Consider the following 19,901-nt stretch of genomic DNA (forward strand, 5'->3'; position numbering starts at 1 on the left):
TATGTCTGATTAGCGCATAAGTCAGTAACATCAACAAAACTCACCTTTGTGATTTCGTTGACTTTATCATTGGAAATGCATCTGCAGGATATCCATACATCTCTGTGCCATGCAACTTAAATCCGTCGATTGGTAAGTGTTTGTTTGGCATTAAATATGGGTGTACATTAAATTTGTGGCATTAAATTTGTATGTACAAATGTACATACAGCTAGCCTAAATAGCACACTCCACGTAAGTCAAGTTGAATCCGTCCCTGATCGTGTTGTTACACCCTCCGACAACACACCGACAAGGCATGATGTCTCCAAGGTACGAAAAACAATCGAAAAAACGGAAAATAACTGCTGATTTGACTTGGTGTATGTAATGTGTTTGAGAAAATGGCGGATTGACTACCTATGTGACGTCACGTTGTGACGTCATCACTCCGAGAGCAAATAATAGAAAGGCGTTTAATTTGCCAAAATTCACCCATTTAGAGTTCGTAAATCGGTTAAAAAAATACATAGTCTTTTTTCTGCAACATCAAGGTATATACTGACACTTACATTGGTCTGGTGATAATGTTCCCCTTTAAGAGCACATTTACCTGGTGTACCATCTTTGGGAGACACCCAGTGAATAATGTTTTGACTGACTGAAAAACTGATGTAATTGCAACACGGTTTCATTCCCCAGGTGGTGTGTAAATACATCGAGGATCCAGTACTGTTCCACAGGGAGGACGTCGGATGGGTCAAGTTTGACATCCGCTACATGTTGATGTTGCGCTCTGTCAAGCCCCTGCGTCTCTATGCCTACAAAGTCTTCTGGTTACGCTTTGCTAATAGGTATGGCACGGTATGATATCATGTACTTGTCAAATAATATGACATAAAAATACGAAGGAGCGGCATAACAAGGTAGCAGGCATAGTGTTAGGATCCTGGAGGACTCAGGATGGACAAACCGGTCATGGCTAACCAGATGGAAAAATACTACAGTCTTGATAGAAGTAGCAGTCCCAAGTGATAGCAACATCCGGAAAAAGAAACACGGAAAGTGTACCAAGGGCTGAGGGAAGAGCTCGAGAAAATACGGGCTACGAAAGACTTGCCCAAAGTTGCCAGGGTGGTTAAAATACTCCACTGTGACCAGTTCCTTTACGGAATGGGAGGCGGTCTTGGTAAATGGGTTGTACTTGTATAGCGCTTTTCTACCTTCAAGGTACTTTGACACAATTTCCACATTTACCCATTCACACACTGATGGCGGGAGCTGCCAAGCAAGGCGCTAACCACGATCCATCAGGAGCTCAAGAACACAACAGATGGTTGAAGGTAGGGGATTGAACCAGGAACCCTCAGGTTGCTGGCATGGCCACTCTCCCAACCGCGCCACGCCTGGTGGTGGTTCCTCTTTTAGAGATTAGGATCCTGAGGTTGTGTTCCAACCATCGCAAGAATACATTCCTCAGCATTCCTGATCATTTCGGGATTGAGGAGGGTCCGCTGGATACTGGAGGTGCATTGTGGTTCCTGGTCTTGTGACTCTGGACCGACTCTATATTCCAGTACATGGTAGTTTGCCTGAGGGAAGAATCAATTGCCAAATTGACAGGCAGATTGATGCAGCATCTCCAATGATGTATTGGTCCATTGTGGTAAATGGGTAATACTTGTATAGCGCTTTTCTACCTTCAAGGTACTCAAAGCGCTTTGATGCCATTTCCACATTCACTCATTCACACACTCATTCACACGCTGATGGCGGGAGCTGCCATGCAAGGCCCTGACCACGACCCATCAGGAGCAAGGGTGAAGTGTCTTGCTCAATAATAATAATAAATAATAATAAATTTTATTTGGGATAGTCCAAATAAACTATATAACCCTATATCACCAGTGTCTCAAAGGGCTGCGCAAGTCACAACGACATCCTCTGTTCAGATCCCACATCAGGGCAAGGAAAAACTCACAACCCAGTGCCCACTCCAGCAACTCCATCATCAAATTTGCGGATGACACCACCGTAGTGGGGCTCATCTCGGAGGGAGACGAGGCTGCATATCGGGATGAGGTGGAGAAGCTGTCGGATTGGTGCAAAGTCAACAACCTGGCCCTGAACACCTCCAAGACCAAGGAGCTGGTCATAGACTTCAGGAGGAAAAAAACGGACATCCTGCCCCTGATCATCAGTGGTGACTGTGTGGAGAGGGTCTCCGACTTCCGCTCCCTGGGAGTCCACCTGGCCAACGACCTATCCTGGAGCACCAACACCACGGCTACCATCAAGAAGGCACACCAGAGACGGCACTTCCTGAGAATACTCAGGAACAACCACCTCTCACAGGAACTGCTGGTGTCCTTCTACCGGTGCTCCATTGAGAGCATCCTGACCTACTGCATCTGCGTGTGGTTCAGCAGCTGCACGGCCGCAGAGAGAACGGCGCTCCAGAGAGTCATAAAGACCGCCCAGAAGTTAATCGGATGCCCCCTCCCCCCCCTGGCTGACCTGTACAGCTCCCGCTGTCTCAGGAAAGCACAGAGCATCCTGAAAGACCCATTCCACCCCGGGCACAGCCACCTGGAACTGCTACCCTCAGGCAGACGCTACAGGGTGCTAAAAGCGAGCACCAATAGACTAAAAAATAGCTTTTACCCAAGAGCCATAGTAGCACTAAACAGGCACTGAGTGAGCACAATATGTCCATCATGTCCTCATGTGTAATGTTTAAATGTTTTTCTATTTTTTTGGACTACAATGTGCAATAATGTTTTATGTATGTATACATAGATACATCTGTCATCTCTATCTTTTTTTTTTTTTTTTTTTAAATTTTTTATTTATTTATTTTTTTTAATTTATTTATTTATTTTTTTTTAGATTTATACTACCATATTGTATATGCACCTTAGGAGGAGCTGCTCCAATTTCGTTGTTCTTTGAACCTGTTCATTGCAATAATGACAATAAAACTCTATTCTATATTCTATTCTATGTCAATGAGAATGACCATGAGAAAACTTTGGAGAGGACAGCAAATGTGAGTGACCCCTGACCCCCCTCTAGGGGTGACCGGATGCAATGGACGTCGAGTGGGTCTAGCATAATATTGTTAAAGTCCAGTCCATTGTGGATCTAACATAATAGTGAGACTCCAGTCCATAGCGGCCAGCAGGAGACCATCCCGAGCAGAGACGGGTCAGCAGCACAGAGATGTCTCTAACCGATCCACATACTTGCCAACCTTGACACCTCCAAATTTGGGAGTTGAGAGGGAGGGGCAAGGTTTGGTGGTAGCGGGGGGTATATTTTAGCGTCCCGGGAGAGTTAGCGCTGCAAGGGTTTCTGGGTATTTGTTATGTTGTATAACGGTGCGGATGTTCTCCCGAAATGTGTTTGCCATTCTTGTTTGGTGTGGGTTCACAGTGTGGCGCATATTTTTAATAGTGTTAAAGTTGTTTACACGGCCACCCTCAGTGTGACCTGTATGGCTGTTGACCAAGTATGCCTCGCATTCACTTGTGTTTGTCTGTAAAAGCCGCACATATTATGTGACTCGGCCGACACGACAGGTTGTAGAGGACGCTGAAGGCAGTGTCTTTAAGGCACACCCCCAATTTTGTTGTCCGGGTGGAAATGGGGAGAAATTCGGAAGAATGGTCCCACCGGGAGATTTTCGGGAGGGGGCACTGATATTCGGGAGTCTCCCGGAAAAATCGGGAGGGTTGGCAAGTATGCTGATGCACAGGCGAGCGGTCCACCCCGGATCCCGACTCTGGACAGCCAACACTTCCTCCATGGCCACCGGACCGGCCACAAGGGAGAGGGGGGCAGAGCAGAAAACAAACGGCAGATCAACTGGTCTAAAAAAGGGGGGGGGCCTATTTAAAGGCTAGAGCAGTGGTTCTTAACCTTGTTGGAGGTACCGAACCCCACCAGTTTCGTATGCGCATTCACCAAACCCCTCTTTAGTGAAAAATTTAAAATAGCATTTCTCAAATTCAAGACAAAGTTATGTGGTTTTTTTTACTGATGCACAAAATGGACCGCGCATTAACGTCGTCTTGTTCAAAGAACAAAACCAACCCAGAGCATGAACTCACAACAAATTACACACCTGAAATCCGATGGAAAATTAGAGGGAACATTGTTTGGGGGGTATGCATAATACGGCAGAAGGGAGAAGTTTTTATTTACACGATGACTCGGGTGTGTTTTGACCTCCACGGCAGAGGCTACGCCAAACCCCTGAGGCCGACTCACCGAACCCCTGGGGTTTGATCGAACCCAGGTTAAGAACCACTGGGTTAGAGTATACAAATGAGTTTTAAGATGGGACTTAAATGCTTCATGAAAATAATTGTAATCAGACATGTTTTAACCCCTCTGCAGACCCTTCTCCCTGGATCATTTTGATGACTACCAGAAACACTTTACTGTTATGAACTATGCCGAAGATGTGGAGCTCAAGCAGGTACTTCCAATATTTTTTCAACTTTTGAGAGCGAAATGGGTTATTTCCAAAGTCAGAACGTGTTATTGTGCTCAGAAGTATAATAAGCAGATCTTACAAAGATACCTACAACACTGTCCTTTCGGTGTTTTGGTGTCGCAACGTGTTATTCCTGCCACTGGAAATGATTATTGGCAAAACATTGTGTTGTAACTACCGTATTCATCTGAGCTCTGGCCTGCTATTTTAGTCGCTCTTTTTTTTCTAGGATCGTACAGTTGTGATCAAAATTATTCAACCCCCACACAATTTTGGTGTTTTAGCAAGTTGGACATTTGTTCCGTATTTTGTTTATAGTCATATCAAATAAAGATGTGTGAAATAGACAAATGCAACTTAAATTGTAACACTGTATTTTACAAAATACCAAAAAAGGACATTTTTCTTAATATCTCATTGACAAAATGATTCAACCCCCTAGTTACATGCATCTTTAGTACTTAGTAGAACACCCTTTGGCAGTAATGACATCCAAACGTGATACATAAGCGGACACAAGCTTCTTGCAACGATCTACAGGTATTTTAGCCCATTCCTCTTGGGCAAAGGCCTCCAGTTCATTCATATTCTTGGGCTTGCGTGCTGCAACTGCCTTCTTCAAGTCCCACCACAGGTTTTCTATAGGATTTAGGTCTGGGGACTGTGAAGGCCTCTCCAGAGTCTTCCAGCCCTTCTTCTGCAACCACTCTGATGTTGATTTGGAGGTATGCTTGGGATCGTTGTCCTGTTGGAAGGTCCAACGTCTCCCAAGCCTCAGCTTCGTCACTGACTTCATGACATTTGCAGCTAATATATCCTGGTAGGAAATAGAATTCATAATGCCTTGAACGCGCTGGAGATTCCCGGTACCTGAGGCAGAGAAACAGCCCCAGAGCATGATTGACCCCCCACCATGCATAACAGTAGGCAAGGTGTTCTTCTCTTTGTAAGCTTCATTTTTTTCTCTTCCAGACTTAACGTTGATTCATAGGCCCAAAGGGTTCCAGTTTTGTCTCATCACTCCGTAGAACAGTTTCCCAAAACCACTGGGGTTTGTCCAGATGATTTTTGGCATACTGGAGTCTATTTTTCTTGTGCCTGGTAATCAGAAGTGGGGTGCGCCTGGGAATTCTGGCATGGAGGCCTTCATCTCGTAGTGCGCGCCTTATTGTCTGGGACGAAACCTGCGTTCCCCCCTTTACAATGTCCTGTTGTAGTTCCTCAGCTGTTACCTGGGGGTTTTTCACCACTGTACGCACACAGCATCCTCTTTCTACCACGCCCAGGTAGTGTTTCCACTGTGCCTATAGCTTTAAACTTGCAAATTATGCTCCCAACTGTCTCTCTTGGAATGTGTAATGTCTTTGATATTTTCTTATATCCATATCCTTTCTTATGAAGAGAAATTACCTGCTCACTTGACTTCTTTGACCACTCCTTGGACTTCACCATGTTGCAAATACACCATTGACCATCTACAAGAAGCTGAGCGTCAGTCTTTTTCCATCAGTTTAATTGTTGCTCGTTATGGTTCTAATCACATCTACAGGTGTTTTCAACACTTGATTGAAAAGACCTTATTCAAATTCTGTTCTCAAGAGTTATGATCTTCAAGGGGTTGAATAATTTTGTCAATGAGATATTAAGAGAAATGACACTGTTGGGTATGTTACAAAATATAATGTTGAAATTCAAGTTGCATTTGTCTATTTAATGCATCTTTATTTGATATGAGTATAAACAAAATACGGAATAAATGTCCAACTTGCTAAAACACCAAAATTGTGTGGGGGTTGAATAATTTTGTTCACAACTTTAGGTCTTTCAAAGCATTTAACTTTATGAGCTAGGATTGTTATGACTATTGTTCACATTGTATAAGTTTCTTTTAGAAGGTGCAGTGTGCTTCACATACCTATAGTATATATACGTATCTGGCTGTTTTGTTTCGCTTAATGCACCTTATATAGGAAAAATATCGATATAAGACCATTTATTGACAGTGCGCCTTATAATCCAGTGCGCCATATAGTCCGAAAAATACGGTACATATCAAAAATGCTTTCGATTCTTTGTCCAGGATCCACAAACAGTTTAACTTAAATTTACTTAAATAATTTGGCTTTGCCGTGGGCTGTCATGACCACTGTTTCAAGCTACAGTCCTCTGTAATATATTGGTTTTGTCAACGTAAATACATTTTTAGACCATTTATAATTGTATTAACAGAGCCCTTTTATAAGATATTTTGAGGATTTAAGACATTTCAAATCCCTAATTTGGAAATGATTGCATTGTAGACTATCTTAAAGCCAGCCCTGTATCAAATGCCCATACTTCTAACACCACACCTTTTTTGTACTCACACTAGTATTTAAATTGGGTAAAATGACTTTGTCTTATTTAGTCAGTGATGACAACATTGTGGAAATCGCTTCCTAGCGTGTTACGCCGATCACACACGTCAACAGGGAGTCTGGCGGTGAGAGTTGAACAAGGTTTTATTCACCATCAAATGATTTCACTATCCGACTTTTCAGTCCTCCTCCTCCTGTTTGCCGTTAAAGACAACAGGTGATTAGACAACTCGTGCCACCTGGGAAATCTAATCGCCTGTTCAGCTGTGTCTCGCCGTCAGCACTGCCACGCTCTCGCCTGATGGTGCTCTGTCCTCAGCACCATGGACAGAGGCGGTGACTTCCTCTCCTGCAGGCAGCGCTGGCCACACTTCTTTCCACAAACATATACCGTATTTCCTTGAATTGCCGCCGGGCATATAGTATGCGCCTGCCTTGAATTACTGCTCGGTCAAACTCGCTTTGCAAAATAATTAGCACATGCTTATTATTACTGCCGGGTCAAACTCGTGACGTCTTCCCCTGTCATGGCAGCGAGCGAGCGAGTGGAGAGGAGGAGCGGAAGTGCGGCCTGGACTGAGATTTTATTGAAAAATAAACAAAATCAAACTGCTCAAGCCATGTCTTTCCTTGGTGGTCCTGGGAACCCGCAAGACGACGGCTTGAGACCGTCACAATACCGTAGCTGCGTGTGTCCAATATGAGTCATAATTGACTCCCGCCTCCTGGTGGTAGAGGGCGCTAGGGATCCTTCTTGAGACTACTCGGCTGCAGAATAAGTGACAATGAGTCACGTGATATGTGCTGGGGACGGATATGACAGACCTTCCGATAGCAGTTATCTAAACTGGACTTTCAATCGAAGCAGGGGGTAATAAAGGAAGATCTCCATCGATACAGAGAGACTTTTAAAACTGAAGAAAGAAAAGGAAGACTTCAATAAACAAGTTATCGATGATTTTGATCAGAAGGAGCTGGCATGGACTATATTTATAAGTAAAGGTAAGACCATAATAATATTTTTTTTAATTAAATGTGCTTTTCATGGCGGTATCCTTACATCACACTCAAATTTTTACTGCATCTCTTTGGTAAGTCCCGGAGTGAGAAAAGGTTTTAAAATAATTAGCGCATGCTTAGTTTTACCGCATGCCTTAGGTAAACGCAGAAGTGAAAAGAGGCTTTAAATTAATTAGCGCCCCGGCAGCAATTCAAGGAAATACGGTAGTTGTAGTTCACATGTAAAGTCTGCCTCTAAATGAATACATTTCAGTGAGTAACGAAAATCGTTTGGTATTGACCGTAAACGAGCTTTGGAAATGTATGCTTATACTTAATAACTGAGAGCACCTGCGAGTGACAGCTCTTAGCTCTGTTATTAGCGGGTAGCCCGCAATTATTCACAGCTAAACAAGCTAAAATGACCAAAATTACGAGTGTACCGGCCAACAGTAGGATTGGATCTAGAGAATGTATATTTGGACTTCAAGGCCTGCTCAGTGGCCTTGTGGTTAGAGTGTCTGCCCTGAGATCGGTCAGTCGTCAGTTCAAACCCCGACCGAGTCATACCAAAGACTATAAATATTGAGACGCTGTGGAAGTTGCGTCCTCGCACGGCACAGGAGCCAAGCGTGCAGGTTTTAACAAGGTTTTATTAATAAGATTTTAACAAAAGTTTTCTCTGCAGTAGAACGTGACTTTTCAGTCACGTCCGTATCCTCTCTCCCCTCCTGCTCCCGGCCGCTTATTGTTAAGGATAACAGATGATTGGATTAACACGTACCACCTGTGGAATCTAATCACCGGCCTGCTGTGTCTCGCCGTCAGCACTGCCACGCCCCCCTCTGATGGTGCTCTGTCCTCAGCACCATGGACAGACATGGTGACCTTTGCTCCTGTAGACAGCGCTGGCCACATCTCCCCCCACAGACCCATTACCTCCCTACTTGGCACTTAGCATCAAGGGTTGGAATTGGGGGTTAAACCACCAAAAATGATTCCCGGGCGCGGCCACCGCTGCTGCTCGCCGCTCTCCTCACCTACCAGGGAGTGGAACCAGGGGATGGATCAAATGCAGAGAGTCATTTCACCACACCTAGTGTGTGTGCGACTATCAGTGGTACTTTAAAAACGTTCATATGTAGGTGTCAAAATAGAAGAAACTGAATTATTTGAGAAATCATGTAATTTTAGTGCCTGGAAATGCACTGAATGTATTTTTGCTTCTGTCCAGGTCCACTACGATGACTTCATCCCCATGTTTGAACAGCAATACCCCCAGTATCCATGGGAGGAAGTGGAAGTAAGTCAGCCAAAGTGGCCCAAATTGGATTTTTTTCCAATCTGATTTTTTTCCAGCTGATACTGCAAGAAAAATTAGATTTTTATCAGACTCCAGTGTAAACATGCAGAAAGTGAAAACAAAGGAATTTGACCGGGAGGACGTCGCTACCACTACAGAGTAGGGGTGTAACGGTTCACAAAAAATTCAGTTCGGTACGTACCTTGGTTTTGAGGTCACGGTTTGGTTCATTTTCGGTACAGTAAAAAAACTAAATATACATTTGTTGGTTATTTATTTACCAAATTTTTAAACAATGGCTTTATCCTTTTAACATTGGGAACACTATAATAATTCTGCCCACATTAATCCACATTAAACTGACTCAAGTTGTTGCTTTGATGAAATAAAATGACAAAACCTTTCTTCTACTTATAAAAAGTACAACATTAAACAGTTTCAAGTCAACTCATCATGCTTAATTTATTACAGCATTTGGGAAGCCTGTAGTTGACTTTTATTATGTAAATGTTATATTTTTGTCAACATGTGATATCAGGGACCCTGCCATTCAAAACTAGGCTGCTACATTACTAATGATTAATGTAACTATAGCTAAAAAATAGTACAATAGGAATAGGAGAGACTATTCATCCTGAACACCATGGACTTCATGTTAGTTCATGTGAAATAACAGACAGACAGGGCTTTGCTGCCCCTAACACACGCACACACACACACACACACACACACACTCACTCACACACACATACACAGCAAAATGAACTAACGTTACGCTAAAAGCTAATTAGCCTTCACCTCAAGCCAGAACTCCGAGCGAGCTGAGCTGCAGTTTAAATTTCTAGTAGGTCAACGGGCTCATAGTGATGCTAGTAGTAGTTATGACTTGGAAGTGTTTAGTATAATTTGGGGAGAGTACGGTGTCCGCTGCTAAACACATATATGCTCGACGCTGAAGCATTGACTACATCGCTCTGAATATGCACTGCTGATTGACTTTGTAGGTAACCAATCAGATGGTTGTGTGGGCGGGACAATGCTTGGTGCTCAGAAAGAGGCTGAAAGCAGAGCAGCTTGTTAAAACTTTAGCTTGCAAACTCGTTGGATACACCTCCGAACCGAACCGAAACCCCCGTACCGAAACGGTTCAATACAAATACACGCACCGTTACACCCCTACTACACTTGCCGCACATTAAAAATGTGTTTTTTTTATGTCAGACAAATTAAGACCCAGGGGCCACATTCCACATGTTAAGCCAGACTGAAATTTTTTTTAGCTTTTTAAGATGCAAACTGTAGCTGCCATTATGATGTGCAGTGATGCTTTCAAATGACCGTAAGTCTTGAACTATACAAAGTATTTTGATTGTTGGAATCTGCGCTTTTGCATGATATATTAGTTACTATGGTAAAATAATTGGTTAGTATGGTAATCTAATTAATTACCATGGTAATCTACGTGTCAAAGTTGTTTATACGGCCACCCTCAGTGTGACATGTATGGCTGTTGACCAAGTATGCGTTGCATTCGCTTGTGTGTGCAAAGCCATAGATATTATGGGTCTGGGCCGGCACGTAAAGGCAGTGCCTTTAAGGTTTATTGGCGCTCTGTACTTCTCCCTACGTCCGTGTCATACATTTTACTTTTTGAAATTGATACCGATAATTTTGAAACCGATAATTTCCGATATTACATTTTAAAGTATTTATCGGGAGATAATGTCGGCAGTCCGATATTATCAGACATCTCTAATATGAAGTATTTCAATGGTTGTAATATGCACTTTTGCATGATATACTAGCTACTATGGTAATTTTAATTTTAACTTTCCTGAAGGAACTCTCCTGAAGGAATAAATAAAGTACTATCTAATGTAATCTCTAATCTAATCTAATTAGTTACTATGGTAATGTAATTAGTTACTATGGTAATCTAAGTCACTGTAGCTCAGACGAGGCACCAAGCAGTGTGGGTGAGGAGCGTTTCCACACTGTTTTGAGAGTGGCCACTCTGAAATGCGGGTGTCAGGGACAGACTCGGAAGGAGATTTTTACAACAAAGTTCTAAAGCTTAGTGATGTATCAGATAGATTGTAGGTGTTTTTTTTTTCATATTTTGTTGTTTGTTGCATTTTTGTTGCGTTTCGTCTGATTGTAAAATATGTCAAGAGGGGGTGCGACGTTCATATGTTGTCAATATTCAGTGTTTTATCGCTCATAGTTAATATTGTAAATCCGACTTTATTTTCATGTACATTCTGGGTGTATCATTCAGTAAAATGTTTTTTAAAATAAAATTTTTTAAGGTGGTCTGTCATAACGTTTTTAGTATTTATTGATTGATTGAGCCTGGTTATTAGTAGATTGCACAGTACAGTACATATTCCGTACAATTGACCACTAAATGGTAACACCCCAATAAGTTTTTCTACTTGTTTAAGTCAGGGTCCACGTTAATCAAGTCATGGTCACTCAGACATTACTGTAAGGTTTTGTATTAGTGTACCTAAAATTAGATGTACCGGCCCCCAGACATATTTTTTTTCTATAAAACTGGCCTTTCGAGTCAAAATAATTGCCCAGGCCTGTTTTATGTGACAGTAAAGGAAAGTAATAACATCTATGAATTAGGGGTGTAACGGTACACACAAATTTCAGTTCGGTACGTACCTCGGTTTAGAGGTCACAGTTCGGTTCATTTTCGGTACAGTAAGAAAAGAACAAAATATATATTTTTTGGTTATTTATTTACCAAATTTGTAAACAATGGCGTAACATACATATACACACAGGGTCCATTGCCAAGGTTAATGTGGTCAACATATAAAATAAAAACTAAAAAAGAATGGTTTCTTAACAAAACATTTCCACATGTAAAGTGGAAAGGTTTTGTACTGTGCACGGAATATGCACAGTACAGTACATATTCCGTGCAATTGACCACTGAATGCTAACACCCCAATAAGTTTTTCAACTTGTTTAAGTCAGGGTCCACGTTAATCAACATTAAACTGCCTCCAGTTGTTGCTCAGATGAAATAAAATGACAAAACTTTTCTTCTACATATAAAAAGTGCAACATTAAATAGTTTCAAGTCAACTCAGCCTTAAATTAAATTTTCTTTCCCCTCCCAGCCTCGCTAACTTGGCAATAAGAGGATGTATGGGCGTATTGTTCTTCCACCATAGAAGTGGGTCAAAATCTAGTTTTAATGCAATACAGCGACCCCAGACGGGACAAGCGATAGGAAATGGATGGATGGTCTTAAATCTGCTATAAAAAACATTTGTTATTGCTTTAGCCCTGCCTGGCTGGCCGAGGAGAGGCTGCTTGAATGCGATGTTTGCACCACGCTCCTCTTTGTCTTCCTTAAAGCGATGTTCAGTTGGGGGTGGTGCCGCTTCAAAGGGGTTAGCATGTTTGACGTGTTGGCAGAAGCATACCCTACTGCTGCTGAACAATGTCTGCAAACCTCAGTCCTCCATTGTTGTATCGCACCGCGAAGCCGAAGTGTTCCCAAATGGGAGATGTTAACAAGGCAGGAGGTTCTTCCAGTTCTGGCTGTTGCATGTTGTCCTAGCCCGGTCGCTGCTAGCCTGCCGTGTGTTGTGCATTGTTTACACAATGTGCGGTACCCTACCTAATATGTCCATATGGAAACACGTTTGGTACACCTCTGAACCGACCCGAAACCCCCCTACCGAAACGGTTCAATACAAATACACGTACCGTTACACCCCTAGTATGAATTGTTGATCAAGTCTTTCTTTTTTGGATCAATACCACAATAATATCGTACCATGAAGATATTGTACTATGAGATCTATCTGTGTTAGCCCTGCAATGAGGTGGCGACTTGTCCAGGGTGTAACCCGCCTACCGCCTGAATGCAGCTGGGATAGGCTCCATCACCCCCGCAACTTGGAAAGAGACAAGCGGTAGAAAATGGATGGATATATGACATAACTAAGCCTATGGTTGCAATAAGGATTGTGTTAGCAAAGTGACATAACCACACGTCTCTCCTCCATGGTCAGTGTTGTCTGTCTATGTTCTACTCCTTGATTTGGAGTATTGATAAGCAGCGGTAAAATCAAATGTTTTTTGTATCTGTCTATTTCTGTTTTGTTCATAAGACACCCTCAAACCAACTGGATTTTTGTTACCTTTCCCCTTGCAGTCGAAGTTGTTCGAAGCATTCAAGAGTGTCTTCCTAGCTGCTAGCTCTCGACCTGCTCCGTATGGTATTAGTCCATACCCGTCGTCCCGAGCGATCTATGCCGTGGACCTCATGCTCAAGTGGAAAATGTTGGACAATGGTAAGTATTTCATCCTTACTTTGGACAATTTCTTGTGACAAAAACATCGATTGTTCTCACAATAGATGTTGATGACCCTGGGTTGATTAAATCGGACAAAGGCAGTATTTTTGGTACATCTAGACCATGGGTGTCAAACTCGCCATGTAATTTATTTTGGCCCTTGAGACAATATTAAATTAACATTAGAGCTGGCCCGCCGGTATTATACAGCGGCGGTGCATTCACCGCTAATTCGAATACTTGCCAACCCTCACGATTTTCCCAGGAGACTCACGAATTTCAGTGCCCCCCCCCGAAAATCTACCGGGGCAACCATTCTCCCGAATTTCTCCCGATTTCCACTCTGACAACAATATCGGCAGCGTGCCCTAAAGGTACTGCTTTTAGCGTCCTCTACAAACTGTTGTCATGTCCGCTTTTCCGCCATACAATCAGTCACGTAATATATGCGGATTCTACACACACACACACAAGTGAATGCAAGCATTCTTGGTCAACAGCCATACAGGTCACACTGAGGGTGGCCTTATAAACAACTTTAACACTGTTGGAAATATGCACCACACTGTGAACCCACACCAAACAAGAATGACAAACACATTTCGGGAGAACATCCACACTGTAACACAACATCAACACAACAGAACAAATACCCAGAACCCGTTGCCGCACTAAATCTTCCGGGACACTACAATATACACCCCCGCTCCCAACAAACCTCGATTTTGCATGTCAGTATAAAGTTATATAAACCTTGCTTGTTCAATATTCAATGCAAAACTTGTTTTGGTCCCTATTAAAGGTTAAGTTGTTCAACTTGTTGTTCAGTTTAGAATTTTGGCCCACTCTGTATTTGAGTTTGACACCCCTGATCTAGACAGAAGTATTTGAACCTTTACCCCTGTACACACCAAAAATTGATTAGTTATAAAACATGTGATTGAAGTGTAGAAAATGACATTTATTTTAAGAGCTTTCAAAAAACAAAAAAAAGAAATTTGCCAGCCAGGAATTAAAAAAACAATTTTACATGGGCTTTTTAGGAGTGATGACATTAAAGGGGAACTGCCCTTTTTAAAAATGTTGCCTATCGTTCTAATTTTATGAAAGCCATGACGACATACAGGTATGTATTTTTGTACTGCTATCTAAAAAGTATTAGTGATATTGTTATTATAAGCGCTAACGCAGGCTGACTAATTATAGCGGCGCCGTAATCACTAGCATGTGTGCTAATGTTTACGTCATCAAGTTGTACCCCGCTTCCTTTTCCCGTCAAACGTGACTTTAGATCGTAAATCATGCCTCACACCTGGATAGTAGAAGGATGAGGACGTATTCATACAAGTTGGTGCACTTGTTTCACATTATGAGTCATTCTTCATCTGAACGGAACTATAACAAAATTCCTTTAGTTGGCATCCTGTTGACAGCAGACATTGTACAGTAAGTGATGTTTTATTATGTTTTTTGGCTCTCTCAAAGTCTGCAGTCAGTAATAATCAGTGTTCTTGTTGAAAAAAAGCGAACGTTGTTTGAAATATATGCGACGCGTAGGCTTAAAACAATTAAAATGCGTAAATATTAAATGTTATTATAAATGTTACTATGTTACATATATACTCTATATATACCTTAATGAACTTGCAATGCAGATTTTGCATTTAAAGGTCAATCTTATCCAGTGGCTGGTAGGACATACAGAAGGGGTTTTTGGAACTTGACACTGGAATACCTTTCATAGTAGACCATGGCGTCAGAGAATGCCATGGGTCGCGGTGATGTTGGTCTGAGGGTTCATTGGTATCCAAACTCAATCAATGTTTATCTGTATAGCCCTAAATCACAAGTGTCTCAAAGGGCTGCACGAGCAACAATGACATCCTCTGTACGGAGCCCACATAAGGGCAAGGGAAAACTCACAACCCAGTGGGATGTCAATGTGAATGACTATGAGAAACCTTGGAGAGGACCGCAGATGTGGGTCCTATTATCCTATAATGGTATAAACTGTACCACCTTCTAACCAGCAACAGGCCATGTTGCACCACATGATAGACTCATATTATCCCACAATAGTATAGACCAGGGGTCACCAACCTTTTTGAAACCAAGAGCTACTTCTTGGGTACTGATTAATGCGAAGGGCTACCAGTTTGATACACTTAAATAAATTGCCAGAAATAGCCAATTTGCTCAATTTACCTTTAAGTCAATGTTATTATTAATAATTAATGATGTTTATCTTTGTGGAAACACTGATCATCTTAATGATTTCTCTCAATAAATATATATATAGAAACAGATAAATATCAATATGCAACACTTTTTTAAAATATTTTCGCTAAGTGCACATTTTTCAAACTGAACATTTTCAAATGATCACTTCTAAGACAGTCTTGTGAAATCACAATATCCCATTTTAACTAGCTAGCCACTAACCTTTTTTAACAAATCATGAATTACTTTGCACCATGTTTGTACTAATAATAACTCACGTAAAATACAAAAGTCAACTCTCACATTTATAAATAAATCATGTCACACTTTGAACTGGACACCAAATCTGTTATCTGTTTCTTTGTCAGTTAGTGAGAAGCCTGGCATTGCATGCTGTTAACTAGTGTGTTGTACTCTGGTGTGTAACTTGACACTGCAACTCTGAGTGAGTCTTGCAGATGTGCATCAGTTGATAAGTTGAACCAAACAGGCTTGCAACCTTCATAGCTGCTGCGCATACACCACTGTACTTTTCTGTGTCAACAAGGCACCAACAGTTTGGTGCAGCCTGGTGGGCTTTAAATTTTAAATTGTGAGGAAAAAAGAGGAAGGAATTTAAAAGGTAATAAGGTATATGTGTTTAAAAATCCTAAAATCATGTTTAAGGTTGTGTTTTTTCTCTAAAATTGTCTTTCTGAAAGTTCTAAGAAGCAAAGTAAAACAATAAATTAATTTATTTAAACAAGTGAAGACCAAGTCTTTAAAATATTTTCTTGGAATTCAAATTCTATTTTTAGAACAGGCCAGCGGGCTACTCATCTGGTCCTTACGGGCACCTCGTTGGTGACCCCTGGTATAGACTTTACCACTTTCTAACCAGTAACAGCCCATGTTGCACCATATATGATAGAACCCTATTATCCCACAATGATATGGACTGTACCACCTTATAACAATCAACAGGCCATGTTGCACCACATATGATAGACTACTATTATCCCACAATGGTATGGACAGTACCACCTTCTAACCAGCAACAGGCCATGTTGCACCGCATATGATAGACTCCTATTATCCCACAATGGTATGGACTGTACCATCTTCTAAACAGCAACAGGCCATGTTGCACCGCATATTATAGCCTCCTATTATCCCACAATGCTATAGACCAGGGGTTCCCATTACGTCGATCGCGATCGACTGGTCAATCTCGGAGGGTGTGTCAGTCGATCTCAAGCCAGGCATTAAAAAATATACATAAAAATGAGCAATCATCAATCATACCAAGACTTCACTTTCGTCAGTTGTTTGACATTCTCGGCACCCGAGGATCTTGTGAGATGACGCTGGCTGCTGCAAGCTCATATTTAAGAAAAAAATCAATAACAGGGCGGACGCAGAGAAACACATTTTATTTCTAGAGACTCCGTACCTACTGTCAAAACTCTAAAGACCGACTGCACAGTTCCTGTCTTCACCATAAAAGACCTGTTTCATCCTGCCTGTGCTAACAAAATAAAAGTCTCAGAAAGCTAGCGTGCACAAGCTAGCAAGCTACGGAGTTTGATGCCAATGTATTTCTCCCCCGCCCTCAGCGACCGCTTTCTCACTTGCTTGCCCACCCGCACTCTCACTGACGTCACTCACCTGCTGCCAGACATTAAAGGGCCACACACATATGCTACTCTCATAACAAAGTGTTTAAAAACGAGTATGCAAGTTGGACAAATGAAATGCCAAATCCAACCACTTTCATGTGGTATTGGACAGAAAGGAGGACTTTTTTTCCCCTCCATTTGACAATGCGGACGTTATCAGCACCACTGTCTAATTCCAATCAATGCAAGTCATCAGAATCAAATACACCAACTTATATTCTTGTCTTCATGAAAGAAAGGAATCTATGTGTGTTAAACATGCTTGTACTACCATTAAACACCATTAACTTGTTAACAAAAATGTCTCTTTCATAAATAAATTAATATAAATTATAAATAGGAATGAGGTAGATCTCCTCGACTTGGTCAATTGAAAAGTAGCTCGCCTGCAGAAAAAGTGTGAGCGCCCCTGCTATAGACAGTAACACCATTTAACCAGCAACAGCCCATGTTGCACAGCATATGATAGACTCCTATGATCCCACAATGGTATGGACTTTACCATCTTCTAAACAGCAACAGGCCATGTTGCACCACATATGATAGACCCCTATTATCCCACAATGGTATGGACTGTACCACCTTACAACCAGCAACACGCCATGTTGCACCACAAATGATAGACTCCTATTATCCCACAATTTAGCATTCTCATTCAAATTGTATGAACATTAGTAATTTCACAAACATTCAGATTGGAGGCTTTTCCAAAAAACCCAGATGAGCCCCCCTCCTACCTCGCACCTGGCTCTGTAGTCTGCTGTCAGCTCAATCTGAGAGAGGTTCTTCAATCATTGCAATCTACATTCTCACAATATTACCAGTATGTGGACATGTCTACCCCTGAAAATCTCAGACGAAATTTCGACTGCCCCGCTCTTATTTCACAGATTTCAAGCCAAAGAGTCACTTCAATCACATGACTTTTATACCTAATATTTATACCTAGCATTATCATTGTTAAATGTGTCTGTGTTTTAGTCCTCAATGTTTGATTTTTGGTACAGGTGAGCGAGTCATGACCCCACAGATTCTTGAGTTGAACTTTAGTCCCGACTGCACCCGTGCCTGCCTCTACCACCCAGACTTCTACAACCACATGTTTCAGACTCTGTTCTTGGACCAGCCGGAAGACTGCCCCGTTGCACAGATCGCATGATTCTTTACTATCTTTGTATCGATATTTAGTACTGAGATTCTTGAGCGACTTCTTTTTGTTTCAAATACTAATTTACTGTGTGGTTGCTAAATGAGGGTTATAAAATCACATTCATAAATCAAGTTGTGAGTGATTTGTGTTTTATTTTATGATTATGTGTGCTTTTGCTCAAATAAACATTGGGTATACCTTATCCTAGCTTGTTAAAAGTAAGAAGCAACTGAGTGCTGCCGTGTTCGACCAGGCGTTCCTCTGCTGGCAATTTAAACTGCCGGTCTTCTCCCAAGTTCTTTTCGGTGACACATAAGCTGATTCTCAATGAATCCCAGACAATGAGTAAGATATAAGATAGTTTATTCCAAAGCTTTGGGAGACCAATCTAGATACAACCTTTCAATCACATTGCCCAAATTGATCAAAACATCTTACGGAAGTGCTGTCTTTTTCACTACGTTGCTCGCCCCCACCCTCCAGACCGAATGCACAAGCCTATTGTTCCTCCTCAGCTGGGCACAGGATGAGATAAGAAAGGGAGTACATCTCCTCCTCACATTCCTACAGCCGAGGTTAACTTGCAGTGTACCAAAGACATGAGATTATAAAATAGAAAAGTACAGATGGAAAACACTAGCTATTTCGAATATTCTAAAATATGGATATATTTAGATATCTATCTCCGTCAGTGCTCAAAGATGGAGGACTTTGATTCGGAAACTAACCTTTGCACCTGTGGTTTTCTCCTGTTAAAGTTTGTAGAACTTTGCCTCTGTTTTCGCACTCTGTTGATAGACCTGTATCAAACTTAGAACTGGTATTTTCCCAATGTTAAAGTTTGTATATAGGATTTTCTGGACTCTAGCTGGGTTGCAAGCATGTGACCTACAGGCACTTCTGAGTTTCCAGCGATGGTCTAGAGCAGGGGTCCCCGAACTTTTTGACTCGGGGTCCGCATTGGGTTGAAACAATTTGGCTGGGGGCCGGGCTGTATTAATTCCTGGCGCACTAATTGACTAAAAGAGTGCGGACTTGCCGCAAACTCGCCCGACACTGGGCCGCGAGCGTGATGATGTCACATTATCGTTGGGAAAATGCATTTTTCTACAATATGATTTGCCTGAACTGCGAGGAGACACCGAGAGTACCAAGCAGTAGAAAAGGGATTAGAAAGGACAGTGTTGAAGTCGCTTCCCAGCCGTTCCATGGGTAGACACAGCACCGGAGCCAAATTTTAATGTACATAGATTTTCATCAAAAGTTTTTACCTGAGCAGGATGCGACTTTTCAGCCACATCCTTATCCTCTCTCCCCTCCTGCTCCCGGCCGCTTACTGTTAAAGATAACAAATGAGTAGATTAGCACGTCCCACCTGTGAAATCTATTCACCTGCCAGCTGTGTCTCG

General features: G+C 41.9%; 1 protein-coding gene across 1 annotated transcript in view; it reads left to right on the plus strand.

Moving 5' to 3' along the window:
* The window catches only part of ttll12 (tubulin tyrosine ligase-like family, member 12), a 56,068-nt gene extending 37,445 nt beyond the window's left edge, over positions 1–18,623 (plus strand). Inside the window, exons 10-14 of the mRNA XM_061913945.1 lie at positions 682–833; positions 4,381–4,462; positions 9,071–9,139; positions 13,323–13,461; positions 18,350–18,623. Of these exons, the coding sequence (XP_061769929.1) occupies positions 682–833; positions 4,381–4,462; positions 9,071–9,139; positions 13,323–13,461; positions 18,350–18,501 (594 nt within the window). The 3' untranslated portion in view covers positions 18,502–18,623. The remainder of the gene's footprint in view (positions 1–681; positions 834–4,380; positions 4,463–9,070; positions 9,140–13,322; positions 13,462–18,349) is intronic.
* Positions 18,624–19,901: the final 1,278 nt, after the last annotated feature.

This window comes from Nerophis ophidion, linkage group LG10 (assembly GCF_033978795.1).
Source record: "Nerophis ophidion isolate RoL-2023_Sa linkage group LG10, RoL_Noph_v1.0, whole genome shotgun sequence".
Classification (NCBI taxonomy): Eukaryota; Metazoa; Chordata; class Actinopteri; order Syngnathiformes; family Syngnathidae; genus Nerophis; species Nerophis ophidion.